Source organism: Stegodyphus dumicola, chromosome 6 (assembly GCF_044657685.1).
Source record: "Stegodyphus dumicola isolate Sdum_Otavi_A_Nest chromosome 6, ASM4465768v1".
NCBI classification, from domain to species: Eukaryota; Metazoa; Arthropoda; class Arachnida; order Araneae; family Eresidae; genus Stegodyphus; species Stegodyphus dumicola.
Window position 1 is genome coordinate 50,316,788 of NC_140773.1, and position 25,068 is coordinate 50,341,855.

General features: G+C 30.4%; 3 protein-coding genes across 3 annotated transcripts in view; 2 read left to right on the forward strand and 1 right to left on the reverse strand.

The window, feature by feature from the left end:
• The window catches only part of Nup98-96 (nuclear pore complex protein Nup98-96), a 177,682-nt gene that overhangs the window by 150,509 nt on the left and 2,105 nt on the right, over positions 1 to 25,068 (reverse strand). The window lies entirely within an intron of this gene.
• The window catches only part of LOC118194487 (uncharacterized), a 131,855-nt gene that overhangs the window by 4,891 nt on the left and 101,896 nt on the right, over positions 1 to 25,068 (forward strand). The window lies entirely within an intron of this gene.
• On the forward strand, positions 5,655 to 15,548 carry LOC118183440 (cyanocobalamin reductase / alkylcobalamin dealkylase-like). Its single transcript, XM_035352976.2, has 2 exons — positions 5,655 to 5,807; positions 12,524 to 15,548. Exons 1-2 carry the CDS (start codon positions 5,730 to 5,732, stop codon positions 12,821 to 12,823), a joined length of 378 nt encoding a protein of 125 aa, XP_035208867.2. The 5' UTR covers positions 5,655 to 5,729; the 3' UTR covers positions 12,824 to 15,548.

Consider the following 25,068-nt stretch of genomic DNA (forward strand, 5'->3'; position numbering starts at 1 on the left):
ATATCAGAAAAAGGAACTTTATAAATTTCAGTCAGTTAACGAACAGCAAAATCTATAGTATGGTTCTAGATCCAGAAAATACTGCTACCGATAGTGAAGAAAGTGATAAAGAGGTTATTGGACATGAAAAAACTTTGATTGAAAAGGTAGTCGGAATTCTTGACACAGCAACTACAGGACTTGAACAGTGGAACTTCGTAACAGAACAAGAAATTATTTCTGTCTGTTTAATTGAAGAGAATGTATTAGCTCAAAAAAAGAAGCATCTTAAACAATTTACATTAAAAAATGTTTGATAAAGTAAGCAAATAATTATTAAGCTTTTTTTTTTTTTTTTTTTTTTTTTTTTTGTAAATTTTGATACCCTTTAGATCATAAATTCTTCATTATGTTATAAATCAAGATTTCATAATTTCTGCATGCCATCTTATTAGATTTAAACTGATGATCTAATATCCAGAAAAATCCCAAATCCGGAATCGCTAAAGTCCTGGCGAGTCTGCATCTCAGACTTTGTATTGTATTTGTTATTATAAATTATTCCTTCAGCATAAATTTAAAAATAAAATATGCATATATTATGTATCTTTTGAACATATTTATTAAAATGAAAAACATAAAATATAAGTATTCCTTCAATAGAGTTAAATAAAAAATTTTAATTTTAATGCCATCTTTGTCCCTGTACGCGCTCGCTCTCTTTGATATCGCAATATCAGGGGTATAATTTGTGACTTTCAATTTGACATATTCTGAATAATCAGTTGTTAAACAACTTTTCTGTAGACTCAAAGATTTATTCACATAGATATGTGGAAAAGTGCAGAAAGCAGAGAATATGCAGTTTTCTTCAAACAATTAAATTTCTCTTGCACTGACCTCCAGTAATTTAAAATAGCTGTCTATATATCTTCTAGATTTATTTGTAATTCATAAATTTTGCTTTCCATAATTCTGAAGATACCGTCTTTTTCTGAAAATAAGACATACTCCGTAAATAAGCCCTATCGTGATTTTCGGAACTTTTTGTAAAATAAGACATACTCCGAAAATAAGCCCTATCGTGATTTTCGGAACTTTTTGTAAAATAAGAGATCCTCCTAAAATAATCCCTAGTTAAAATAATGTGACAAAAAGAATTCGTTAAAAAATGCTGTTGATTTATTAAGTATAAGTAATAATATGTTTAGCTTTCCTAATACTCGTATTTCAGAGAAATGTTTGAAACAAAATATTCCGAGAAATTAATTGTTTACATCTACAGTTCGTTTCAAATTAATTCTTGGAATTTATCTTAACCAGATGAATTTATCTTAACCAGAATTATCTTTATAGGAATTTATCTTAACCAGATTTATCTTAACCAGAATTTATCTTAACCGTTTGCCTCGAAAGAGATACGTTCACAGGAAAGGCAACGTCATCCGTTAGCGTCGGCAGACTCTCGTCGGGGTGAAATTTGGGCTGAAGTAACCCCCGAGACACATACGATGCAGCGACGATAGCTGTATCGCAAGACATGAGAGATTCAGACCAATGATTCAACAGGAAATGGATTTGGAAGAAAATCAGAATATAATTCAGAATTTTATTTATGACGATGTTCTAGAAGAAGATGACATGACTGCAATTGAATAAATTTAACTTTCTGTATTCTGTGTAAAATAAATATTAAATAAAAATATATAAATATACTTTTATTTTTGTCCTTCCCCGAAAATAAGCCCTAGCGTATATTTTGGACCAAAAAGGAAAGTAAGACAGTGTCTTATTTTTGGAAAAAGACGGTATTGGTTAAATAAATTCCATTTCAAAATTATCAATTTCTGTCCACTCAAAAATTGACAAATCGGATGGGATTATTAATAGGTCTGTTAAATCTAGTTTGATTAAGAAGGAAAATATAGGCGTATAAGCTTCAAAGTGTTTACATCTGTTGGAAAATTCATCCTTAGTGCTTCAATGTAGGTTTGAAGTTCACCTTTGTCTAAGGTCATAAGTGCTTTATATTTGACAAGAATTTATAGATGCTAGTATTAATATCTATAGCGCAGTGGCTAGTGCATTGCACAGCAGCACCAAAGGTCCGGGGTTCAATCCCTGGGCTGGGCAAGGTCGACTCAGCCTTTCATCCCTTGAGTGGGTCGATAAAATGAGTATAAAGTTCACTTGGGGACTAAACACCAGAGGTCCTACGACAAACTGATCATATGTCTAGGGCATATGCTCATGCACCTCACGGTCGAGAAAGCAGGTATCGGGCACTGCAGGCCTTGGCCCACTAGAGCTGTTGCACCACTGAGTTTAGTTTAGTTTTAATATCACGGGGAAATATATTTAATTTTGTAGCAAAGCCTTCCCAGTATTCAACTGTTTGGCCCTTTCAGTGCGATTCTTAGTACATTGAAATGTTTAGTCACATCAGTCAAAAATATTAATTTACATAACCATTCTTTATTGTTCATTTTGGGAAAATGTTGATTCTTCTCATTAAGAAAAAGTTTAATGTGTTCTATGCACAAAACTTACGCAAGATATTACCTCAACTAAGCCAATGGAGATGGCTGTTGTAGGGGAGATCCACAAATTCACTTTCTATTTCTTTTAAAAGAGTTTTGAATTGCATGTATACAAATGAAGGAGACACTATCAAATTAACCATTTTAGCAGCAGTGTTCATTCCAGAAAATAAGTACTGTGACGAAATTTTGGCAACTAAACTTTCCTCATGGCACAGAGAGGAGAGGCAAGGCAATTTATCTTTGCGTGATAACTGTGTAGAGTGCCACTGAAAATTGTACCGCATGGCATAGGTTGCTGACGCCTGCTGGAGAGTATTGTGAAAAATGAGGATTGTTCTACGTAATTTTAAAATGTAATGCACTAAGTTGAATGAAATATTAATTTGCAAACAGGAATTTCAACATGTTTAATTAATAAAAAATGCCAATCTTTGTAAAATTAATTTATTCCTTATTCTCACATTGTAAGGAAAATCCAATATTGAAGAGATAATGGTAATTTTTACATTTCTCACTGTTCTTTTATATTTGGCCAATTAAGGACCACTGACATATATTTTGTCAAAAACTGAGATTCTCTTGTAATTCTAAAATAATAATAATAATAAAGGAGTTCTTGGAAAATTTCTTTCTTAAAGACGATGTTTTTACCTTCAAATCCAATTATCATTGGTGTTTGTTTTTATTGCATTAAGTGCATTTTTTTCCTTGTAAGGAATTGTAATGGGACCGTGGAATTTGCTAGCTGATGAAAAAGAAAATATAGTATGTGACTTCCAGAAATGTGACATTTTGCCTAACAGTAGAAAATGCAGAAACTCACATTTATGAAGTTGTACTTCATAAACAGTGAAATTTTATGGATCATAATTTATCCACTGATTGCAGAATTTGTGCAATTCTCTAATGTTTTTTTAAATGAAAATAGATTGCTGGGTGTTGTTGTAGTATGCAATTCGCTGCTTTAGTTAATAATTCAGTTTTAAAATGGCCCACTAAAATTGGTTCTTGTCATTTCTTTTTTCCCTCCATTTTATTGCATGTTTAAATATAAATCTTTTTTTTTTTTTTTTTTTTGTTTTATGAAGTTATTATTATTTAATTAATGTATCTTCCACTGTGCTTCTGCAAGTTGATGTAAAAGTGCTTGCCATGTAGTACTTAAATGTTGTGTTGAATCTTTAGCTTCAAAATTTCCTAAAGCCATCATTCAATTTTGTGAGTATTAGTACCCTCTGCAAAACAAAGTTATTTTTGTGGTTTACAGTTTTGTGGTTAGGACTTGTCACTCATGATAATTGAGCCAGTTATCATTTTTTTCTGAATTAGGGATAGTGACATTGCAGCATCTCATCATTCAATGACAGAAAGACATAATCATGTTGGTCAAACTATACTACACCAGTATTGATTGTTATGTGCATAAGAAGCCATAGTGTACACAGTGCCAAATTTGTTCAATTCTGTGATTTTTTTAAATAAAAAAACAGATCACAGTGTGGATGGGGAGAGCTGACAGTGTGCATGTTACCAAGTTGTATATAAGGACGAATTTCTGCTATTCTCTGATTTTTTTTTTTTAAACTAAAATAAAGGAATATAAGATAAAAGTAAAGTGTAATAAATAATAATTTTAAAATAAGGCAAAAAAAAGATTGTAGATGTTTCTTGCCTTTTGCTGGTTGCTGTTTTATAAAAATTTTCTTATTCTTAGTGCTCCTTATTTTTTAAAGTGGCTGTTGTCTTTCGTGTTTTAGCTTGTCAAAAAGTTAGTTATTAACTGTTTTTTGCCCTTTCAGGGGAGAAGCACAGATAACCGAAATATAGATATAAAAGTAAATAAAAAGTCATTAAATAATTATTAATATAAATTTTTATTTAAAATAATTACAGATCTCAGAATTTAAAAATGCATTATAGTTCAAATTCCAGGATCCAGAATCGCTGGGACTTCGGTGATTCCAGATTACAAAAATTTCTGGATTTTAGATCATCATTTTAAATATAATAAAATGACATATAGGCTTGACAATATTGGGGCTTTGCTTGTTGTTTGGGTCAGATAGAGAAATATTACCTTCCTCACAAGCACTCAAGAGCCAAAAAATTGTGAAATCAATTTATTGTCATTGGCACAGTACCACTTTCTAGACAAGCAGGCGTTTTAAAGTGACATGCCTGCAGAGAATCTTAGTGGAGAAAAATTGCATTTGTGTCTTGCCTGCCTTCTTTTGTTATTTACTGATTAGATTTTTGGTCCGTATTACAGACTTTGTATATGTAATTTAAGGATTTGTTTTTGAAGATTCTTACTGATGTATCACTTTATTCTGAAAGCATTGAGAAATGCTTTCACACAGAACATGAAAATATTTTATTAATGTGATGCATATTTTAGTATCTATGTAATTTTTCTTTTATCATAGGTTGGCTGGTATAATTCCTTGGTGCAGTCTATTTTTAAACTTAATTATGATGAAAACAATGTAGCATTTCTCATAATAAGTATACCAAAGATGTTTGAAAATGCATTTATACCATTTTTAAAGCAGAAGAATAATGAGGTTTCTGGACTGAATGATCCTATTGATGAATGTATGATGTTTTATCTTTCAAAAATAAGTCAGGTAATTATATTGATTAATTCTGATACTTTAAATGCCTTGACTGCCATGTGCATCACTCATGATTCACAGTAGCCTTACAATTTGGAGCCATTCACTTCAAATGTGATTCACTGGTTTTGTATTGTTTGAAGCCATGTGAGTTGCTGGGGCTTCACAAACACATATATTTATATGGTTAAAATTATTTATATGGCTTCAGAAAGTTGCTGTGTATGGTGTCTGGCTTCTAGAAGGTTTTTTCCGTAAATTGTTATATAATTTTAACATATATTTTGCTTCAATAACTTTTAAATAATTATTACAAGTTCAAACAAAAACTAGGTACTGAACTGATTTTTAGAATAAACAGGACAAGAAAACATTAAAATTAAAAAATAGCTCAACAGAGTATTTTACCCGATTTTGCTGTGGCAGTCAAAATGTTAAACATATTAAATTTTAACTATATTGCCTTCTAATTTGTTTCCGAACACATCCCTACTTTTCTTATGTTTTATTTTTATTATAGTTATTTCCTGATCACAAAATCAAAGTGGTTCATGATTTTGAACTTCATCCAAATAGACGTCCAAAATTGGTTATGCAGAGTGTTGCTCATGCCTCAGGTGCTGCTTATCTTTATCATCCAAACAGTATAAATAACACTAAAAATAAAAAAGTAGGTATAAATGCATAATTCAGTTTACATGCATGTTTGATATTAGTATCATGCTTTAATCAAGGTTATGTATCTCTTTTTTGGGGGAGAGAGAAAGTTTGAAAATTATTTACTTTTGAAAAAATTCATTTTAACTTTTACATTTATCTATAGTATTTCAAATATTATGCATATTTTTTTTTATACTAGAACAACATAATATGTCCACCTACCTCCTCCCCCCCCAAAGCCTAAAAAGTAATTTTAACTGTTAAAAAAGTTGGGAAGATTATGTTTGGTGGGTGTGCTGATGTATGCTGTTAAATAACATAATAATAAGGAGTGGCCATTTAATTTTCTGCTTCCACATATATATTGGTTTGATTTCTAGCTGTTGCTACTTAATAAATTCTGTGAGGAATTTTTATTTGTCCATAATTTTTTTAAATTATTCTATAGGTATTTTAGCCCATATCTTAAAAGTATAGCCTGTTGATCTCAAAGCTATGCTTTGGTGTGCATTTACAGCTATTTTTCAATGAAAATACAAAAGATTTTTGAAGTGGTGAACTGTTCTCTCTTATATCAACTACAGTCAAAAGTCTTTAATCCGGACTCATCGGGACTTCGGTGATTCCGGATTATCGATTTTTCCGGATTATAGATAATCAGTTTATATCTGGTAAGATGGCATGCAGAAATTATAAAATTAAAAATATGAAACCGTAATTTATAAAATAATGAGCAATTATGATCTAAAGGATATCAAAATTCACAAAAAAAAAAAAAAAAAAAAAAAAAAAAAAACTTAATATTTATTTGTTTATTTTGTTAAACATTTCTTTCAATGCGTGCATGTGTAAAGCATACATTACGCATAGCCGAAATTAGAAAATTGCAACCAGAAAACTATTTGATTTGTATTCATGATATTTATAATGACGAGGAATTTGAATTAAATCATATCAAAGACGAAGTACATCGAGATGAAATACTATATTTAGTAAGGAATTATAAGCCGAATAAAATAAAAACATCTGCCCTGAAGATAACGATAGTGCTGACAGATCAACTTCCAGTTCACTGCGCGACGCGACGTCCCCCCCCCCCCTCGGCTCAGAGCAGCGTGAAATTGATAAACAGATTTTGGAACGGTTAGATAAACAAATGATATGCCTTTATCCATTTTTTGCAGCAATTCCACTTTTTGTTTGATGGACATCGAAACATACTTTCGTTTTGTAGATCCTTTGGGAGCTCCAGCATCGGAAATTCTATTTGACATAATCGAAAGTTCAAGCTTACTTTTATAAAATTGCTCTTACAGTCTGCAAAAAATAATAAGCCGGATCCAATTCGAAGATTAAGGAACAACGCAATCATCAACATTAACTGAAATAGATAATTTTAGCTTATACCGTTCGTTATACATTAAACGCACACGCGAAAACGTATTCTGCACTTGCGCACACACATATGCGCAGTCGTAAAGGTCTTATGCGCACGCATAAATGCCTATGCTCATGCGCAGAAAGTTTTTAGCTTTGAGGTCCGGATTATGGGTGTCCGAATTAACGACGTTTGACTGTATTATGCAATGCTTAAAATCACTTAGATGCTTTAGTGCTTACACATTATGCTGTTGACTATGAAACTATCAGCAAGTTGGCAAAAGCTGTGTCAGTTATGGATAATCATGACATAATAGAACACTCATAACATTTGCACTTTCATTTGGTGTAGTTCAATTGATTCTCGATAATTAGTCTCCTTTTGTTTTTATGAATAAAGATGTAAATTAACTGTTGTTGCTGTGTTTTTCCTGCATTTTGCAAAATAAATTAATAAAATTTGAGACCTATCCTTTACAAAATAGCAAGCAGCTGACAATTTTTAAAGTTATGGAACATTGAAAAATGTGTGCATTAATGGACATGATATGTTCAGCTGAATATGACTGACAAAACAGTAGTAGATTAGAACCATTTCATGCATAAAATTTGTGCTCATAGTGTTCTAAACAGAACTTCTGGGGAAATTGGAAGGTTTAATAAAACAGTTATGAATGAAAGCCTTTATGAAATTCAAAAATGAAGCGGGTTGAATACTGTTTATTAAAGAGGCTTTATTTTCTTCAGAATTTCATAGGAATGATTGATGCAACATTGGTGGGATCTCTGTAAGTTTTCAAGATTTGATGGTAACAAGCTTTCATATTTCAGGGTCAACAGGATAATGTGTAAATACCAGTTGCAATTTTCATTATGTAATAAAGATGTGATATTCTCTTGCAAACTTATTCACTTTATCGAGCAAGTGAAGGCTTATTCGCCAAAATAAGAGCGATTCAGAGCTATTTCAGGGGGAAAAGATAATCTTAAAAGCAAGTTTAATTTTATTATTTTTAAAGTTTCTGAAGATATTTTTTATTCTAGTATTTTATTGTGAGTTTTATGTTGAAAGAAGATTGATTCTATTTGAAAGAAATCAGTCCTGGGAGTCAGCAGTTCGACTGAGTCGATTCTTCCAATCCCACTGGTTGCTCCATCCTCATTTACTATTTTTGATTCATTCCTTGTTCTCATCCATATTCATCAGAGTTATTATTAGTGAGCTATGAGTCAACCCATAAAACAGCAGTTTTACCCACCCCTGATACACAGCACATGAAAATAAGTGATTTTGTTAGATTAAATATTTAACCATGATCATGTGATAACCTCAGAGCCAGATGATAAGGCCTTAAGCTATTTGAGATATGGGGCCCTTTATAAGTGTGTTATAATATATTTTAATACTATTTAAACAATATTTTAATTTGGGGGGGGCTAAGTTATAGCTTGTGTTGTTTATACGTAAATCCAGCCCCGAATAACCTGACTTGTGTGTGATTATTGTAGTAATTCATTTTAATTGTGAGTATGTGTATGTGGTTACATGGTTATTCATTATGCAGTTTAATTTCATTATATTATGTTTTTACTATAAATATAAATCATATTTATCAAAACTAAAGGGATAGCACAATTTTGAATGTGCTAATGGAATTATCCATTTATTATTTAACTGCTATCACAGTAGGTTTATAATTTTCTGCAGCATAGTGATTTTCAGTGTTATAATTTATGTTATTTAAAGTATAAGATACCTTTTTTAGTGGAAGAGGATATTGTGCTTAAGTGGTTAGGTTAATTATTAAGCTGTTTACATGAAAATCAGTTTCTGGACAGAGATTTCAAAGATTTAATATTTTTTTATACAGTATACTGAAATCACATGTTTTTATTATAAAGTACACTGTCAGCCAAAATTTTATCATCATTCTATACTGTAAGAATGTGCTTATTTGTTTGTGGTTTGTTCTTATCATCTATATGACTTTGGACAGAAATTTTTTAATGGAAACCTATCTCGATGGTTCACAGAAATATTTGGTATGTACATATTAATGGTAAAAAAGACAAAATTCACCAAAAAAGAGTGAATAGTTGTCAACTTTGGCATCGTGGCACAAATTAATTGCTATTGCAGCTATATGACATCGCTAAGTTTTAAGAATGCCTATAAGCAGCAGTTTTAAGAATAGATTTTTTTTTCCTGGAGTTTATAGTTCAGTCATGTGCTTGTGGGAATGAAGTTTAAGCTATTAAGTTTGACCGTCTCAAGTGCAACCATGTTTGGCGTTCTGCCAAAATACATAGACTCGTCCAAAAGGTGCGTATTACTTGCTGTGCCGTGAAAGGTCTTCTCTTCTCTAGAAAGAATGCTGGAGAGAATAAAAGTCCCCATCCTTCCACCCTATTTTGAGAATAATTCGGTCCGAATGGTGCATGCGTGTTTGCGCTCATGGTTGCAGATGAAGCGGTCGAACTATAGCTTCTTACAGGAGTGTAATATATTGCCAAGTAACTGTCAGCGTTACAGTTTGCATATTCCAGAGTGAGTATGTAAAATACGCACTCTGTGTGTATTTTACATACAAACATATCACAGATTACATATGCACAGATATGTGCGCATATGTAATCTGTGATCTGCATGTAATCTGTGCATATGTAATCTGTTATATACATTACATATGCACATACATGTATTATATGTACATACATGTATAAATATGCACATATGTATATTTTACATTATACATACATTACATACACGCATAAATATGTGTATGTAATGTATGGGGTTCTCCAAAATGATAGATCAAGAAACATAAGGATACTGCAAGACACCATTTAATTTTGTATTAGTTCATGTGGTGGCAGAAAGTTTGTAGCTCAAGGTTAAAATTTAAAAAAAAAATTAAATTGATGCTATTTTAGAAGTAATTGCTAAACATTTTCCACCCGAAATTTCAGAAACAAAAATGTATGAGATTGCCTCCAGAGTTAGCAAATCCTTGTTCTTTGACACGTGTACCGAATATTGGTTAACTATGGTCCTGTTTATGACTGTTATTTGCCTTCATGTTATTATTAATTTCAAACTTAATTTTGGATCCAATAATGCTAGCTTTCACCTTAATAATAATAACTTTATGCATTTTTCTTATTCATGTGTTACTTTTGACTTATCCCTTTCATTGATGTATAACTAAGAGTCACTGTTTGCCATTTAAATTGTGGCCATAAAATATTAAGTATTGTTGTGTTTTTGAAGTTTTAATTCTTCTGGATGAAAAATTTATAATTCTTTTTTGTTGTGGCTTCTTGCACATTGAAATGTAAATTTTAAACTGAGTGAGAAAATCTTTTACATTTAATCTAAAATATCATGCAATTAATTAAAAATTTTGCATGCATTTGGGAATTTATTATTATTTCATTGAATATCTTGAATTATATTAGAATTATATATAATATATGTTGATTTCTTTAATTGATCAAAATAAGAACATATTGCATTTTTGTGCATGTGGATGGGTTCAATTTAGACTCCATTAAAATCCATATGTATGGGAAAATTTTTAAACCTGAAGTGATTAAAATAGGATAGCAATTATTCTCTCTACTGAGCAAGCAAAGTTCCAGGACCAGTACATATTAATGTGAAGTAGGATGGCACTTGTGATGCATGGCAATATTCATTCTGACACATTTCATATAAATGTCAAATGCTGGCTTGCAGACTTTGGTGCTCGATATTCTGCAATTGCTCAACAAGTTCATACATGTTGTTCAGAAAGCCGTAACTGTAACTGGCACCCTATGTCCTATACATATGTGATTGATGTATGGTGATCTCACTGACCACTGTTACCTTATACAGACATTCTCTGCAGATATAAGCATTTGTGGTTGAGCATTATTTTGCTGAAGGATACTGCCTAACAGATGTTACAGCATTGGTAATACAACAGGCCACATGATGATAACATATTTGAGTTATAAAACTGCTGGTGAGGATAAATAAAAGTGACAAGATATCACACACTATGGTTTCTCAAATGGCTATGTGAGCTATGATGTTCATATGCTGCTCCTGAATGATATGAGGTTAGCAGCATTGGTCAAACATACTCCATACACGATTTTTCTGGCCATCTGAGAAAGCAGAATCTTCTTCATTGCAGAACCTGAAATGGTTTCAGTCTAATCAGAGATGTAGCTAGGAGAAGATTCATCGGAATCAGATCCAGTCACCACTTTGAATAGTGTTGGAGTGCTGAGAGTTGGGAGTCTGAAGAACTAGTTCCTATAATTTATGTACTTTAAACAGATCCTCGCACTGCCAGATGGAAAAAAAAACTCCATCCAGGAACAGGGGCAACATTGGAAACAGGGGTGATCAGTTTTACTAAGATGCATTGGTTTATTTAATGTTCTGTTTTTTAAACACTAGATGGAACCAAAGCAAGCCAAAAGTACACATATGTACATACATAACACACATAAAAAATAGGTCGGAGACATTTCTGGTTAATAGTAAAGGAAAGACTGCTAGTGTTTACAATATAACAAATTAAATTTTTGGCACGCTTTCGTACAGCTCTTGGTGAACTGAAAGAACTGTCATTCCATTTTCGGTAGAGTGAGAGTGCTGATCATTTGTTCAGTCAAGAGAATTGGTTCTTTGAGTTGATTCCAGAGCGGATCGGAAATCTCTAGTCTAAACATGCAGTAGGAGATGGGAGTAAGTAATTCTGGATGGAAGGTAGAGAAGCTATCAGTGTATGCTAAAACCAGCTTTTAGTATTACTATCATCATAACAATTACTGATGTTCTGTAATAACACTGTGTGACTTTGTTATGTTGAATAATTTCAAAGTACAATCAGTATGCTTCGTGTGACTATTTCATGTTGAATAATTTCGAAGTACAATCAGCTTGCCTCCTTGAAGGCAGGGAGTGATAGGTCAAGCTGGATCAGCAGAACTATCATTGGCTGAGTCAAAAAAAAAGTCTTTTGTATATTCTCATTAGCTATCAAGCAACACTACCATGCAATTAATACATATTGATGTGGCAGGCAAGCAATGTACTTGATATATTTTTTTGGATGGCCTGTGAACTTTAAGATCTGCACTGTGCTTTTATTGGCTGTATATTCTATAATTTTCGTGTTAAGAGATATTTGATGACTATGTTTCAAGATTGTAGGATTATTTTTATAAATGCAATTAAATTTTTATGCACTTACAAAACTTTGTAAGAGTGTAATTTTAAAGGCTCATTTTAGGCATTTATAACAATTTAATAACAAATAAAAATATTTTGTTCTCTAATATTTTTAGATGTTTGGTGTGTGCATTCATCCGCAATATGGTGGATGGTTTGCTTTGCGTGCGGTAGCATTTTTTGAAGATCTGCAGTGTTCAGATCTACCTCAAACATTTCCAAAGGATGTTGTTCCATCTGAAGAAGACAGAACTAAATTACTTGAATTGTATAATTTTCATTGGGAAGATTGGAGGTTTCGTGATATTATTCCTGTTACTGAAAAATATTCAGATCTGCAAATAAAGTATTTTTCAACTCCTCCAGGAAACAGAGGTGAAATAATTAATGATATATTGAAGTCTTACAATTTATGACACCACTAAGAGTTTCTTTTTAGTTATGTTTAAACATATTTCAAAGTTGGATCTGATTTATAATATTTTCTTGTGGCATTTAATTTTCATTTTGTATGTGTTGTTAATTATTTGTTTTATGTTTTTTAAGTGGTGCGGTTTTTGATGTAGGTAACATTTCTTTGCTATGAATCTCATGTTAATAATTATTTGAAAATTTAGTTAAAGTTGTTTTTTCAAATCTGATTTAAGTTGCTCCTTATATACATATATATATTTGTTGTTTAAATGTTTTATTAAGTCTTATCTTTGAGTGCATAGTATGAAAGTGCTCAAATATAAAATGTCATATACTATTACAAACGAATCGAATTGAAATATTTATTTTCAAATAGATCTGATTTGTTTATAGTTTCTTGTTTTAAATTTCTTTCTCTCCCCCCCCCACACTTTTCGATTTATTGCATTTGTGTTTTCTTGTAGGAAAAATTACCTTACATATTTTTTAAAGCACAAGATAATTCTTTTTTTTATTTAGTTGTTAACATTCTGTTAATTACCATACTCATTACAGTAGCATGTAGTATTTCTCTTAATTTTAAAACTGAGATATGTACATGTTTGTAAAAGGAATTAAACATAAAGTAATGAAGCAATATTAGCCATAATTATGGAGGATGGGAGGCAAAAAATTATTCATTGATATAGGATTATTATATGTAAACAAGGATGAATCAAAGCATACTGTCAGAGTTTTATCAAAGTACTAGTTTGTGTTATCATTCATATAAATAGCATGAAAACTAAAGACTTAGTGTTACATTTATTGTATATAGCACTGAGTTAGATAACACTTTAACAAGCAAAGTAGTGTTGCAAAGGAAACATTATGTTGTGAAATAAAATAAAGAAAAAATGAAGAAAAATTTAACCAGAAGAAAATGAAGTTATTTTTGTTGTACTGTAGTTCATTTCATTTGGAAATTGGCTATCTAGCTGCCTTCTTCCAACTTCTTTTTTCAGTTAGTCAAGAAAATTTTTTAAAAAATGGGAAGTTCCAATAATAGTAAAATATTATGCATGTATTGAGAGTGTGCCTAGAAATAGCAATCCTTTGGCTTACTGAGAAAGCGCACACTTTCTTCTCCTGTTTCTAAAACTTTCTTAATTACACTTTTAGAGGGAAAGCATTTAGCGTTAATCCTGCTATAATACAGTCAAAAGTCGTTAATCCGGACTCGTCGGGACTTCGGCGATTCCGGATTATCGATTTTTCCGGATTATAGATCATCAGTTTAAATCTCGTAAGATGGCATGCAGAAATTCTAAAATTAAAAATATGAAACCGAAATTTATGAAATAAAGAACAATTATGATCTAAAGGGTATCAAAATTTGCAAAAAGAAAAAGCTTAATATTTATTTGTTTACTTTATTAAACATTTCTTTCAATGTAAGTTGTTTAAGTTTTGCTTCGTTTCATGTGATAATACTTTCTGTTTAATTCTATTAAACAGACATAATTTCTTGTTTTTTGTTTTCAATAACCTCTGTCACTTTTCTTCGCTATCTGAAGCGAATTATAATGACGAGGAACTTGTTTTAAATCATATCAAAGACGGAGCATATCGAGATGAAATACTACATTTGGTAAGGAATTATAAGCCAAATAAAATAAAAACATCTGCGCTGAAGATAGTGCTGACAAATCAACTTCCAATTCATTAGGCGCCCGCCGCCGAGCAGCGTGAAATTGATAAACAGATTTCGGATTTCAAAACATACTTTCGCTTTAGATCCTTTACATATTAACAAATATATATCGGAAATTCTATTTGATATAATCGAAAGTTTAAGCTTACTTTTATAAAATTGCTCTTACAGTCTGCAAAAAATAATAAGCCGGATGCAATTCGAAAATTAAGGAACAACGCAATCATCAACATTAACTGAAATAGATAATTAGATAATTTTAGCTTATACGTCCATTATACATAAAATGCGCACGCGAAAACGTATTCTGCACTTGCGCACACTCATATGCGCAGTCGTAAAAGGTCTTACGCGCACGCGTGAACGCCTCTGCGCATGTGTCAACGTGGCGCATGCGCAGAAAGTTTTTAGTTTTGATGTCCGGATTATAGATCATTCCGAATTATGGGTGTCCGAATTAACGACTTTTGACTGTATTAAATTAATTTACGAATATCTATGTGCATATTTTTTGGAATGTAGTATTTTTGTTGAAAACCGCTATGAATTTTCTTTAAATCAGTTTCTTCTAAATCTGGATTTCATGAAGTTAAACTTATGAAATTCAGGTGCTTAAGTTGATTTGTGTCAATGAAATTTAACATTTATTTTGAAACTGATGCTTTTTTAATATTGTTTCTGTTATGGTGGACACATTCAGTCAGTCACTTCACTTAAATCTTCAAATGTTTTTTCTTTGTACACCTAAAAAATTTAGTTCTTCATTTAATTTTTAATTAATTGTTGTATTTACCTGGATGTAATACACTTTGATTATTAAAAAGAAAAATGTACAGTTAGTTGTTTGCTACAAATCTTCTTGTACTTATTAGGTCATCTTTGGATAATATTGAGGTGTCGAATAGAAAATGTGTATTAGCAAAGCAGCCAAGGTGGAATTGAGTTGTCTATTAATTAAATATAGTATATATATATCTTAAACCACTAAATATTTCTTTGCATCACCAGAAAAAACTTTTAAACATCAGGTAATAATTTTCATTTAAAAATTATTAAATTTTAAAAACTTGACAGACAATTTAAGGCCATGATAGTAGTGGCAGTATTTGTAATAAAATACTTCCTCACAGATTGCTCGTACAATATATTAATGATGAAGTTTAAAATAATAACCATAAACATTAATTGCTTAACTCATTTATTTTAAGTTACAATCAGATATACATAACATACAAGAGCAAGACATAATAATAACAGTAGTCTTTTAAAAGTATAAGAACTGAAGATCTCATGCATTGTGTTTAGTATATACTGAATGCCACAATAAAAAATTGCATATCTCATAGCAGTTACAGTTGCTCTAACAGCTTCCTTTTATGTTAAATTTATGCTTTCCTCTTGTCTTATGGCAATTATGCTTTGCATGCTGCTATGATGCAGAACAATCATACTCAGTAAAACTTGCATGTAAATATTTCACGATACAATGCACATACCTTAATAACATTTTAAATTATTCAGAATGAAATATGATTATTTAAATAAACAAGAGTTCTGTAGACTTCATTACATAAAAGAACTATTATTATTACATATAATCATTTTATTACATATTTATTCTGTGGACTTAAAAGATGTATTAAATCCTCTAGATCAGGGGTCAGCAATCTGTTTGTCGTTAAGGGCGCAATACTAAATTTGAAAATCACCGAGGGCGCATATTTTACAGATAATCAACACATATAAATAGGCATTAAAAAAAGATTTTTTATAACTTTATTTTGTTGGTGTCATACATAATGATACATATAATTCAGTGTGAAACTTGGGTGTCCATATTTTCAGCTAATTTCTTATAATTGGGGATATATTTAGAGTTAAACAATTATCTAAATGTGAGTCATTAAGCTTTGTTCGGTATTTTGATTTCAAATATTTCATATTTGAGAACAAAGGCTCGCAATTGTATGTTGTTGCACAATATGAGTAAATTTTTAGCGCACATTTCCTTAAAATAGGATACTTATTTTCATCAACTAAGTTCCAAAACATTTTATCATTACTATGCGCTTTTAAAATAATCATACTTTGCAAGTTTATTATTTCTAATTCTAGTTCTTTGATATTATGAAGCTCGAAATACACTGAAACTATTTCAAGGACATCATCTTCAGTAACATTGAATGGATTTATGAAAAATCTTAGAACAGGTTCTAATGCTGCAAAATCTTCAAATCTAGAAGAAAACTCTTCTATTAGTTTATCTATAATTTCTAAATATGATGTAGCAGTAAAATTTTCATTATTCAGATTTAAACTCTCAACAGTATATTTTATATTTGGGAAATGTGATAATGATTTTTTCAATAGATGGGATTTCCACAACACTAACTTGCATTTGAATACAATTACTGCACTAATCATGTCAGCGATATGCTGATTTTTCCCTTGTATTTTTAAATTTAATTCATTCAACTTTGCCGTTATATCTGTCAGAAATCCGAGGTCGATTAGCCAATCCTTATTTTCTAATTGCTCGTAAAATTCGCCTCTTGATGCAACAAATTCCTTTATTTGTGGCAAAAGCATGATAAACCGCTCAAGTATTTTACCTCTGCTTGGCCACCTCACTTCAGTATGTAAAAGAAGATCTGTGAACTGAACGTACTCATCTTCTAAAAGTAATTTAAACAATCTGTGTTGCATAGCTCCCGATCTTATGGAATTAATAATTTTTGTTACTCTCGTAAATACGTGTTGAAAACCGATTGTTTTTGCGCATAACATTTCCTGATGTATGAGGCAATGATAAGAAATAAATTTCGGGAATAAGGAATCCTGTCTACATAAGGCAATAAATCCTTTTTTCTTACCAGCCATCGCTGATGCCCCGTCTGTTGTAATTGACGATAACTTTTGTACAGGTAATTTTACATCTGTTATATACTTTTTAAAAGTAGAAAAGATATCTTCTCCTCTGGTGCTTCCCTTTAATGGCAGAACTTTAAGGAATTCTTTTCTTGTTGTAAAATTAGAAAATACCATCTTCACGCAAATTGCTAATTGTGATATATTTGTCACGTCTGCCGATTCATCCATCTGTAGCGAAAAGAAAATACAATTTTCCATATCATTTGCTAATTCTGCCTCGAAATTCTCCGCAATTACTTCAATTCTTCTAGTAACAGTTCGTGCTGATAATTGCAACGTGTTTATAGCTGAAACTATTTCCTTTTTATTTTTAAATCCTTCAAAAAGTGAATCAGCAGCTTCTAACATGGCTTCTTTCACTAATTCTCCATCTGTAAATGGTTTTTTATTCTTAGCTAGCAAATGCGATATTTTATATGACGCGATCGTTGCTGCTTTATGTTGTTTCAGTGGTTTAGTAAAAAAACTTTGCTGGTTAGTTATTGAAGATTTTAAAGAAATAATTATTTTTCTTCTAATTTCAGAGTTCATTGGATAGTCACTATCAAAATTGGTATGAACAGTCTTAAAATGTCGTTCAATATTACTTTTCTTGGGAATCACAACACTATTATTACACAACAAACAAATACACTTCCCTTTGTAATCAACAAAACAATATAGATGTTCCCATTCATCGGTAAAATAATATGTTCTTTTTCTTTTACATTTATCCATGAAGGGTTTTGAAAGAAAAGAATTATTTTGGATTACTTGGTAGTTTTAAATGCACGGTCTACGCGTGGTCTATTCGAAATACGATCACACACTAACAAAAAATACGTGCGTGTTATTAGATACGCTCAAGGTTAGCAAACTGCTAATCTATGCACAATCCTAAACTCAACCGACTACTGTCTAACCACGCTAGTGAGAGTAGTTTGGCTGAGGGCCAAGGTGGGTCAGTTTAATTGAAGGGGTGTGTGGGCGAAAAGCACGGGTATTTTTCCCTCTCGAAGGCCGAAGGGGTGTGGGTGAAATCAAAGGTCAGGGGATATTTAGTTTCTACCGGGCTACTGCACTCACCCCTACATAACTGATAGATGTGCCCACTTCCGCCCCAAAACGGATGTTTACATAGATCTGGAATGCGTCGTCAGACAGTACTTGCTGTATATCGCCGTTTGACAAGAGTAAGTAAATCGCTCTGGCTATCATACATTTACATTAGTCCAGCGAGGGCGCATTAAAAATCGATCGGGGGCGCCGCGTTGCCTATCCCTGCTTTAGATGATTATTTATGATGTCAATATGAGGATCTGTTTATTCTTTGAAAGAAGTATTTCATTTTCTAATATGCTTCATATTACATTTTAAGATTTAATCTCCAATATAATGAGGTCTAGGAAAAAATGAGGTCTAACTTGTCTTTTTGAGATTATTTTTAGGCTAGTTCTGAAATTTTACTATTGTAAATTTCATATTATCACACTTTCTCCTAATTTAAGTTCCGGTAAGAAGTAAGCTGATTTTTAACAATAAAACTTCAGAATACTTTCCATTTTAATTAATTTACATCACCAAAAATTACCTTTTAAGGTTGTTGTGTAGTTTTTTTTTTTTTAATAATTATTTGAATATTGTTTCAACTTAAAGATACTACAATATTTTTTCATTCTTACATAACATATTTTGTTATGCATTTTTGGTTTTCTCATTATAACATTTAGCTGTTCTGACTGCTTGTTCAACTATGCTATTTCTTAGTGAATAATGAGGACTAATATTTGTATAATTATAAAGCTGTTTATTTGTACACTGTCTACAGGCATAACTGTTAAATGGAAACTTTTCAGAGAATATAATATTACCTAAGCATAATATAGAAAAGATAGATCACTTTATCTTCTGGTTCATGACTTCGAATCATTTTAAGTGATAATCCATAGTATCAAGATTAAATTATAAAGCTCCTTTGTACATTTACTTTAAATATGGTTGGTTCATTGAATTACCAAAAGCAGGCTTTATGTTTCCAAAATGAGTTTAAATTTAACATTTAAAATAGAAAATTCCATTGATAAGATTTTTATACAATTAATAACAATTGTTGCAACATATGACCTTATGCTGAAATCACTTTAGATATATGTATCATTAATTTCATATTTTTGTCAGTTAAATTATCTAATGGCAAAATATTTACATCAGCGCCACTATCTAATTAATTTTTATGCTAAATCTGGCTGGCTAGTTTGGATCTTTCATGTACAGAATCAAAAAAAGTACTTATTCAAAATCTCCTTTAATTTCATGAAGTTTCTCTACACCATTAGGTATCTCTATGCTATTGGCAAAATGATTTTACCATTTGCTTTTGGAAAAGCAGAATACTTGCATTGTTTATGTAACTCCCTCCATATCTTGTATTCATATTCTGATAATATTCTAGAAGACTTTTTAAGGTTTTTTTTAGCTTTACCAAAAATATGACAAAAATATGAAATTAATGATACATATATCTAAAGTGATTTCAGCATAAGGTCATATGTTGCAACAATTGTTATTAATTAATTGTATAAAAATCTTATCAATGGAATTTTCTATTTTAAATGTTAAATTTAAACTCATTTTGGAAACATAAAGCCTGCTTTTGGTAATTCAATGAACCAACCATATTTAAAGTAAATGTAAAAAGGAGCTTTATAATTTAATCTTGATACTATGGATTATCACTTAAAATGATTCGAAGTCATGAACCAGAAGATAAAGTGATCTATCTTTTCTATATTACGCTTAGGTAATATTATATTCTCTGAAAAGTTTTCATTTAACAGTTACGCCTGTAGACAGTGTACAAATAAACAGCTTTATAATTATACAAATATTAGTCCTCATTATTCACTAAGAAATAGCATAGTTTTTTTTTAGCTTTACCACCTTTTTCATAGGTTTTTTTTTTTTAAAGGTACTTCACATTGGTTTATGTAGTTCCAACCTCTTCCACACAGCTATGTTATTGTAATTTTTATTTTCAGCAACTCACATACTTTTTCAGCTTCCAGTATCGGCTCCTGAAGTAAACATTTTGTATTTCTAATACTATGCTGTTGCATCTCAATCCATCTTAATGGTCTTCAAATTTGCACACCAACACTTTCAAATGTACAATGTAATTATTGATCATATATAACCTTCTGGCTAGTCACAGTTATAACTTAAACATTCAAAAATTACATTTTGTCTTGGTTGATAATATGCTTTGAACTTTTTATATACTACTGTGCTTAATTTTTCTACTTTTATCTGAAGGTTCAGTGGTGAACTTGTTTTAAAGTTCAAATTCTTCAAAATCTCGCAGATTTTTAACAGGATAGCAATTTTAATTTTACTAGCACAAAAATCTTTATCAGTTGCTTTAAATAATTGCTTAATTGCTATCTTCACTTTTCCTGTTTTTCCATCAGATTTCCAGAATGCAAGAATTGGAATTCACCTGGTAGTCTGAATTTGTCAAGACATTATTAAATTCTAGTATAGTCAATTTTCAGCTGATTTACCTTTGACAGTATTAATTTACTTTCTTCTGGTTTACTGCTGATGCTATCCCACAAGCTGCTCGTAAAATGTTGTAATGATGGATTTTGAAATCGTTAACATTAGCATGAATAGTAAAACTTATTTATTTCAGATTACAATCAGATACGCATAACACAACAGCAAAATGTAACAATGCAAAATCTTTTAATAAAAAACTTCCTGCAGCATGTTTAGCTTATAGTGATTTTCATAGTAGCAATATCTGTTATAGTAGTTTCAGTTATTCTGATATCTTTTTTGTAATTCTTTTACTGATAATCACTTTATAATATTAAATTTATTACCTAAATTACCAGTGAATGTTTTATACACAACTATAATTTTTTGTGTTGTATAGTGTGTTTCAAATTTAGGTAGTATTAATGTAATGAAATCTGATTTCTTTATTTAATGCTTTCAACTTTGTTCTACTAATACAGCCAAAACAAGTGTATTAGATCCATCAAACAATATATGATCCATTGGTTGTGAAAACATTAATCAGTTTCATTCTTAGTTAATTATTTTTCAGTTGTTATGTAATTTTCTTAAATAGTATGAGAGAAAGAAATTTTCAAATCCTTACTTTTCACCTTCACTGCTTCCATTTTACAAAGAAAGCAAAGTTTTAAAATTTACAGCCATGGTTACACAGTCTACTTCAAACATTGATGCTCCCATGAGTCAGTATTTTTATTCTATGCTCTATAATGTGCAAAGTAAAATATCCAGCAGTCTATTGTGCTATTATGAATATGGTCTGTAAATCCAAACAGTGAACTATACTTTGTAATATTTTGTTTGAATATAATCCAGACTTTGAATTTTACATTCCATTTCATCCATAATAAATAAATAAAATTTTCAGTTTAAATCTTATTTTATTAGTCTAAAATTTAATACAGGCTTTTATTAGCATATAAATTCTAGAAATTACAGTAACAGCTTCCCTTATTTTTTAGAAAAATATATAAATATTCTTGTATAGAATACATCAATTAAAAATGTGCTTTTAAATAGCTCTTTTTCCATTCCTCTATCTGCTTTCTTCAGTTGCATGCTATTTTCTTCAGTTGCATGCAATACCATTCTGATGGGGTCATCAGAATGGTATTTTGCGAGATGGAAGAAATAGATATATTTTACTGAGTGAAAATTTATTTCATTGTTCATTATAAGAGAGCTGTTTATGAATTTTAACATGAACAGAACAAGGCATACATTAATTCTAATACTGGCCCACATCATCACTTCAACCACGATAATACTTTTCTTCAGTACATTTCTGCTGGTAAGCCTTAGCCCTTTCATGGCAAATGAAGCAGTATCTGAAATCTGATTACAGATGGGCTAAACTTTCATCCAAGAATAACACATTTGCCTGGTGCTGTATCATCCAATTTTGGTGGGTCTATTACCGTTATAGACACCTTCTGTAATACATTTGAGATATCACCACATACCCAATCTGTTTTCTAATATGTAATTGTAATTATACATATTATCTAATATATACATCGAATGACGAGCCACAGTTTGTTGGGGTATCATGTTTAGCTTTATTGCTAAATATTTGGCTTTCTTACTACATGACTGAAAAGACGGCAACCTCCTGCAGTGCATATGGAACACTTACAAGTAGAACACATTGCTGTACTTGTTTACAAATTTTGTTACTATATTGTGGATCCTTCTTCTATTTTCCATATATAAAATTACTGAGATTGTCTCTTTGAGACAGGGTGAAAGTTTGATGTGTGAAAAATAATTATTTCATTTTATTTTCTTTAAAAATTTCTGACAAAATCAGTTGATCATTGGTGCTAATTTCTTTTTCACCTGCCTTGAGTTATCACATTATCCTTTAGCACAAAAATCAGAAATCTGCATATTCACTGGCTTTCTACTACACGTATTTTAACTCTGTAAACTGAACATCAAAATAAAATAATCTGATTATGCAGCATGACTTTACAAAATCATATTCATCCTTATGTTTTGGACATGTGTGCATGTTCAAAAATAATTCATGCAAATGAAGTTATACGAGTACATTAGGTTAATAATTTTAAACAAGTTTCATACAAAAAAAGACTTGCAACCTAAAAACTTCACATTACAATCAAGCAAAGTGATAACAATTAAAATTTCAAAATATTTTTAAATATTTAAAAAATTCATATAAAATCAGTATTTTTTTATTTTTTAATCTGACCTTTGCATGAAAATATAATTTTAATTGCTATTTTTTTTTTAAAAAAAAGGGGGGAAAGACTTACTATGATGTTATTTCATCATAAATTAGTGCCACATGGAATCCTGTTCACCTAATATATAAAAAGGTTTAATTATTTAAGACATAACTATGCATTTTTTATTGGATTGCTTGCATATGAAGCTTGTGATGAATGTTTCTTTCAAATGAATGAAATGTCATTCTTTCTGTTTGCCTGCTCCAAACATCTCATTTAGGTTTCCTTTAATGTGTTTTAAAACATTTGTAATTATGAAAAGAAATAACTGAATTTGATATCTATCTAAAAGTTAATTCAGCATCATATCAAAGGTTGTAAAGCAATCCTAATGTTTATGGTAATATACTGCAATTTTTATTTAAGTATTGAAGAATGGATTTTAAAAATAATGCATAGTTTATATTATTTAAAAAATTATTACTACAAGTACAGTTGGAGTCTATTGTTAAAAATAAGACAAATTTAATCATAATGCAGATTTTTTTGTACTTTTGAGCGTATTAACTTACAAAAATCATTCATAATTGCTAATAATATTCTATTTTTTCATGTTTTTACTAAATAATTTTATTTTGATGCATTTACAATTGTTTGTTTGTATTTCACTTACAAAATGAAAAATAAATAAAAATTGTTGTTTATGATGTTACTTTTATAATTAACTTCCATATCTGATGTCACTTATTATTTTACTTTTTGACTACAGAATGCTTAAGGAGGCTGCAAAAAGTATCACAACATGAGGAGCACTGTCTCGCATTACAGAGCTCCATCATAACAAAATGTTGAAATCATGACTAAAATTGTTAATTTCAGTTGTGTTTTAAATCAAAGTGATATGCTCCTCCTCCCCAAATCACTGATTGTAATCAGCTGGGGAAAAAACTTATTTTCACTGGATAAATCATATTACATTTCAGGAATTCTCTTAAGAACCTTTAATAATTTGTAAATAAGAATGATTGTAAACAAATGCTTTGTTGAAAATTTTGAATAATGTAAAAATTTTGATTGCATAAAGATAATATTTTGATAATGTATAAGAATTCCTTGAAAGAGTACTAGAAGATAATCTTTCGGAAGAATAAAATGTGACTTTTTGCAAAGTAAAGGAATAGATGAATGTTTTTAATAATAAGTAAATCAAGATACATATTCTGTTTGTATAGTTTAAAATCTTAAAATTGCAAGATTTGAATTATAAGCAAAAATTGTAACTTCCAAATACTTCATTATATTCAACTTTTCAAATAAAAAAAAATTGGAAGTATATATTATGAATCTAAAAATGCATATTGAGTAGCTGGACTTAGTGATGAGATAGAAGGGGGATCTGCCTGGGTGGCACATTTTTTTTAGGGCCACTGTTTGTTTTTCATGAAACATTATTGTATATGATGGGTTGTCAACCAAGGGGGAATGCAATCAGCTTTTACTTAAGTATTGAATATAAAAAAACTATTTTTTAATCATCTTTTGATATTTATAAACATTTTTTCTACTTTGTTTAGTTTAATTTATAAAAACACATTAAAAATAATCTAAATAAATGTATATGCATGTTTTGAGAATAATGCGATTTTAAATTGCCATATGGAATTAAATTGGGAAGAAAAATAATTTTTGCTTTAAAATATTCAAAGAAATTATCATGATATTTCAGCAGCAACACACTTTTGTTATACCTATTTTTTTTTTTTTTTTTTTTTTTTCCATCAAACATTTTGAATGAAAACTTTAAATATCAGCCAAATTATGATAACTATTGACATTCATAAGGAAAAATTCCTCGTTAAAAAAATATTTCAAA

Bases quoted from the DNA above. Each gene is read 5' to 3' on its own strand.
- LOC118183440 (XM_035352976.2), top strand. From the start codon at position 5,730: ATGCAGAGTGTTGCTCATGCCTCAGGTGCTGCTTATCTTTATCATCCA. The intron at 5,808-12,523 runs GTAGGTATAAAT...TAATATTTTTAG, and splicing joins ATAACACTAAAAATAAAAAA to ATGTTTGGTGTGTGCATTCA.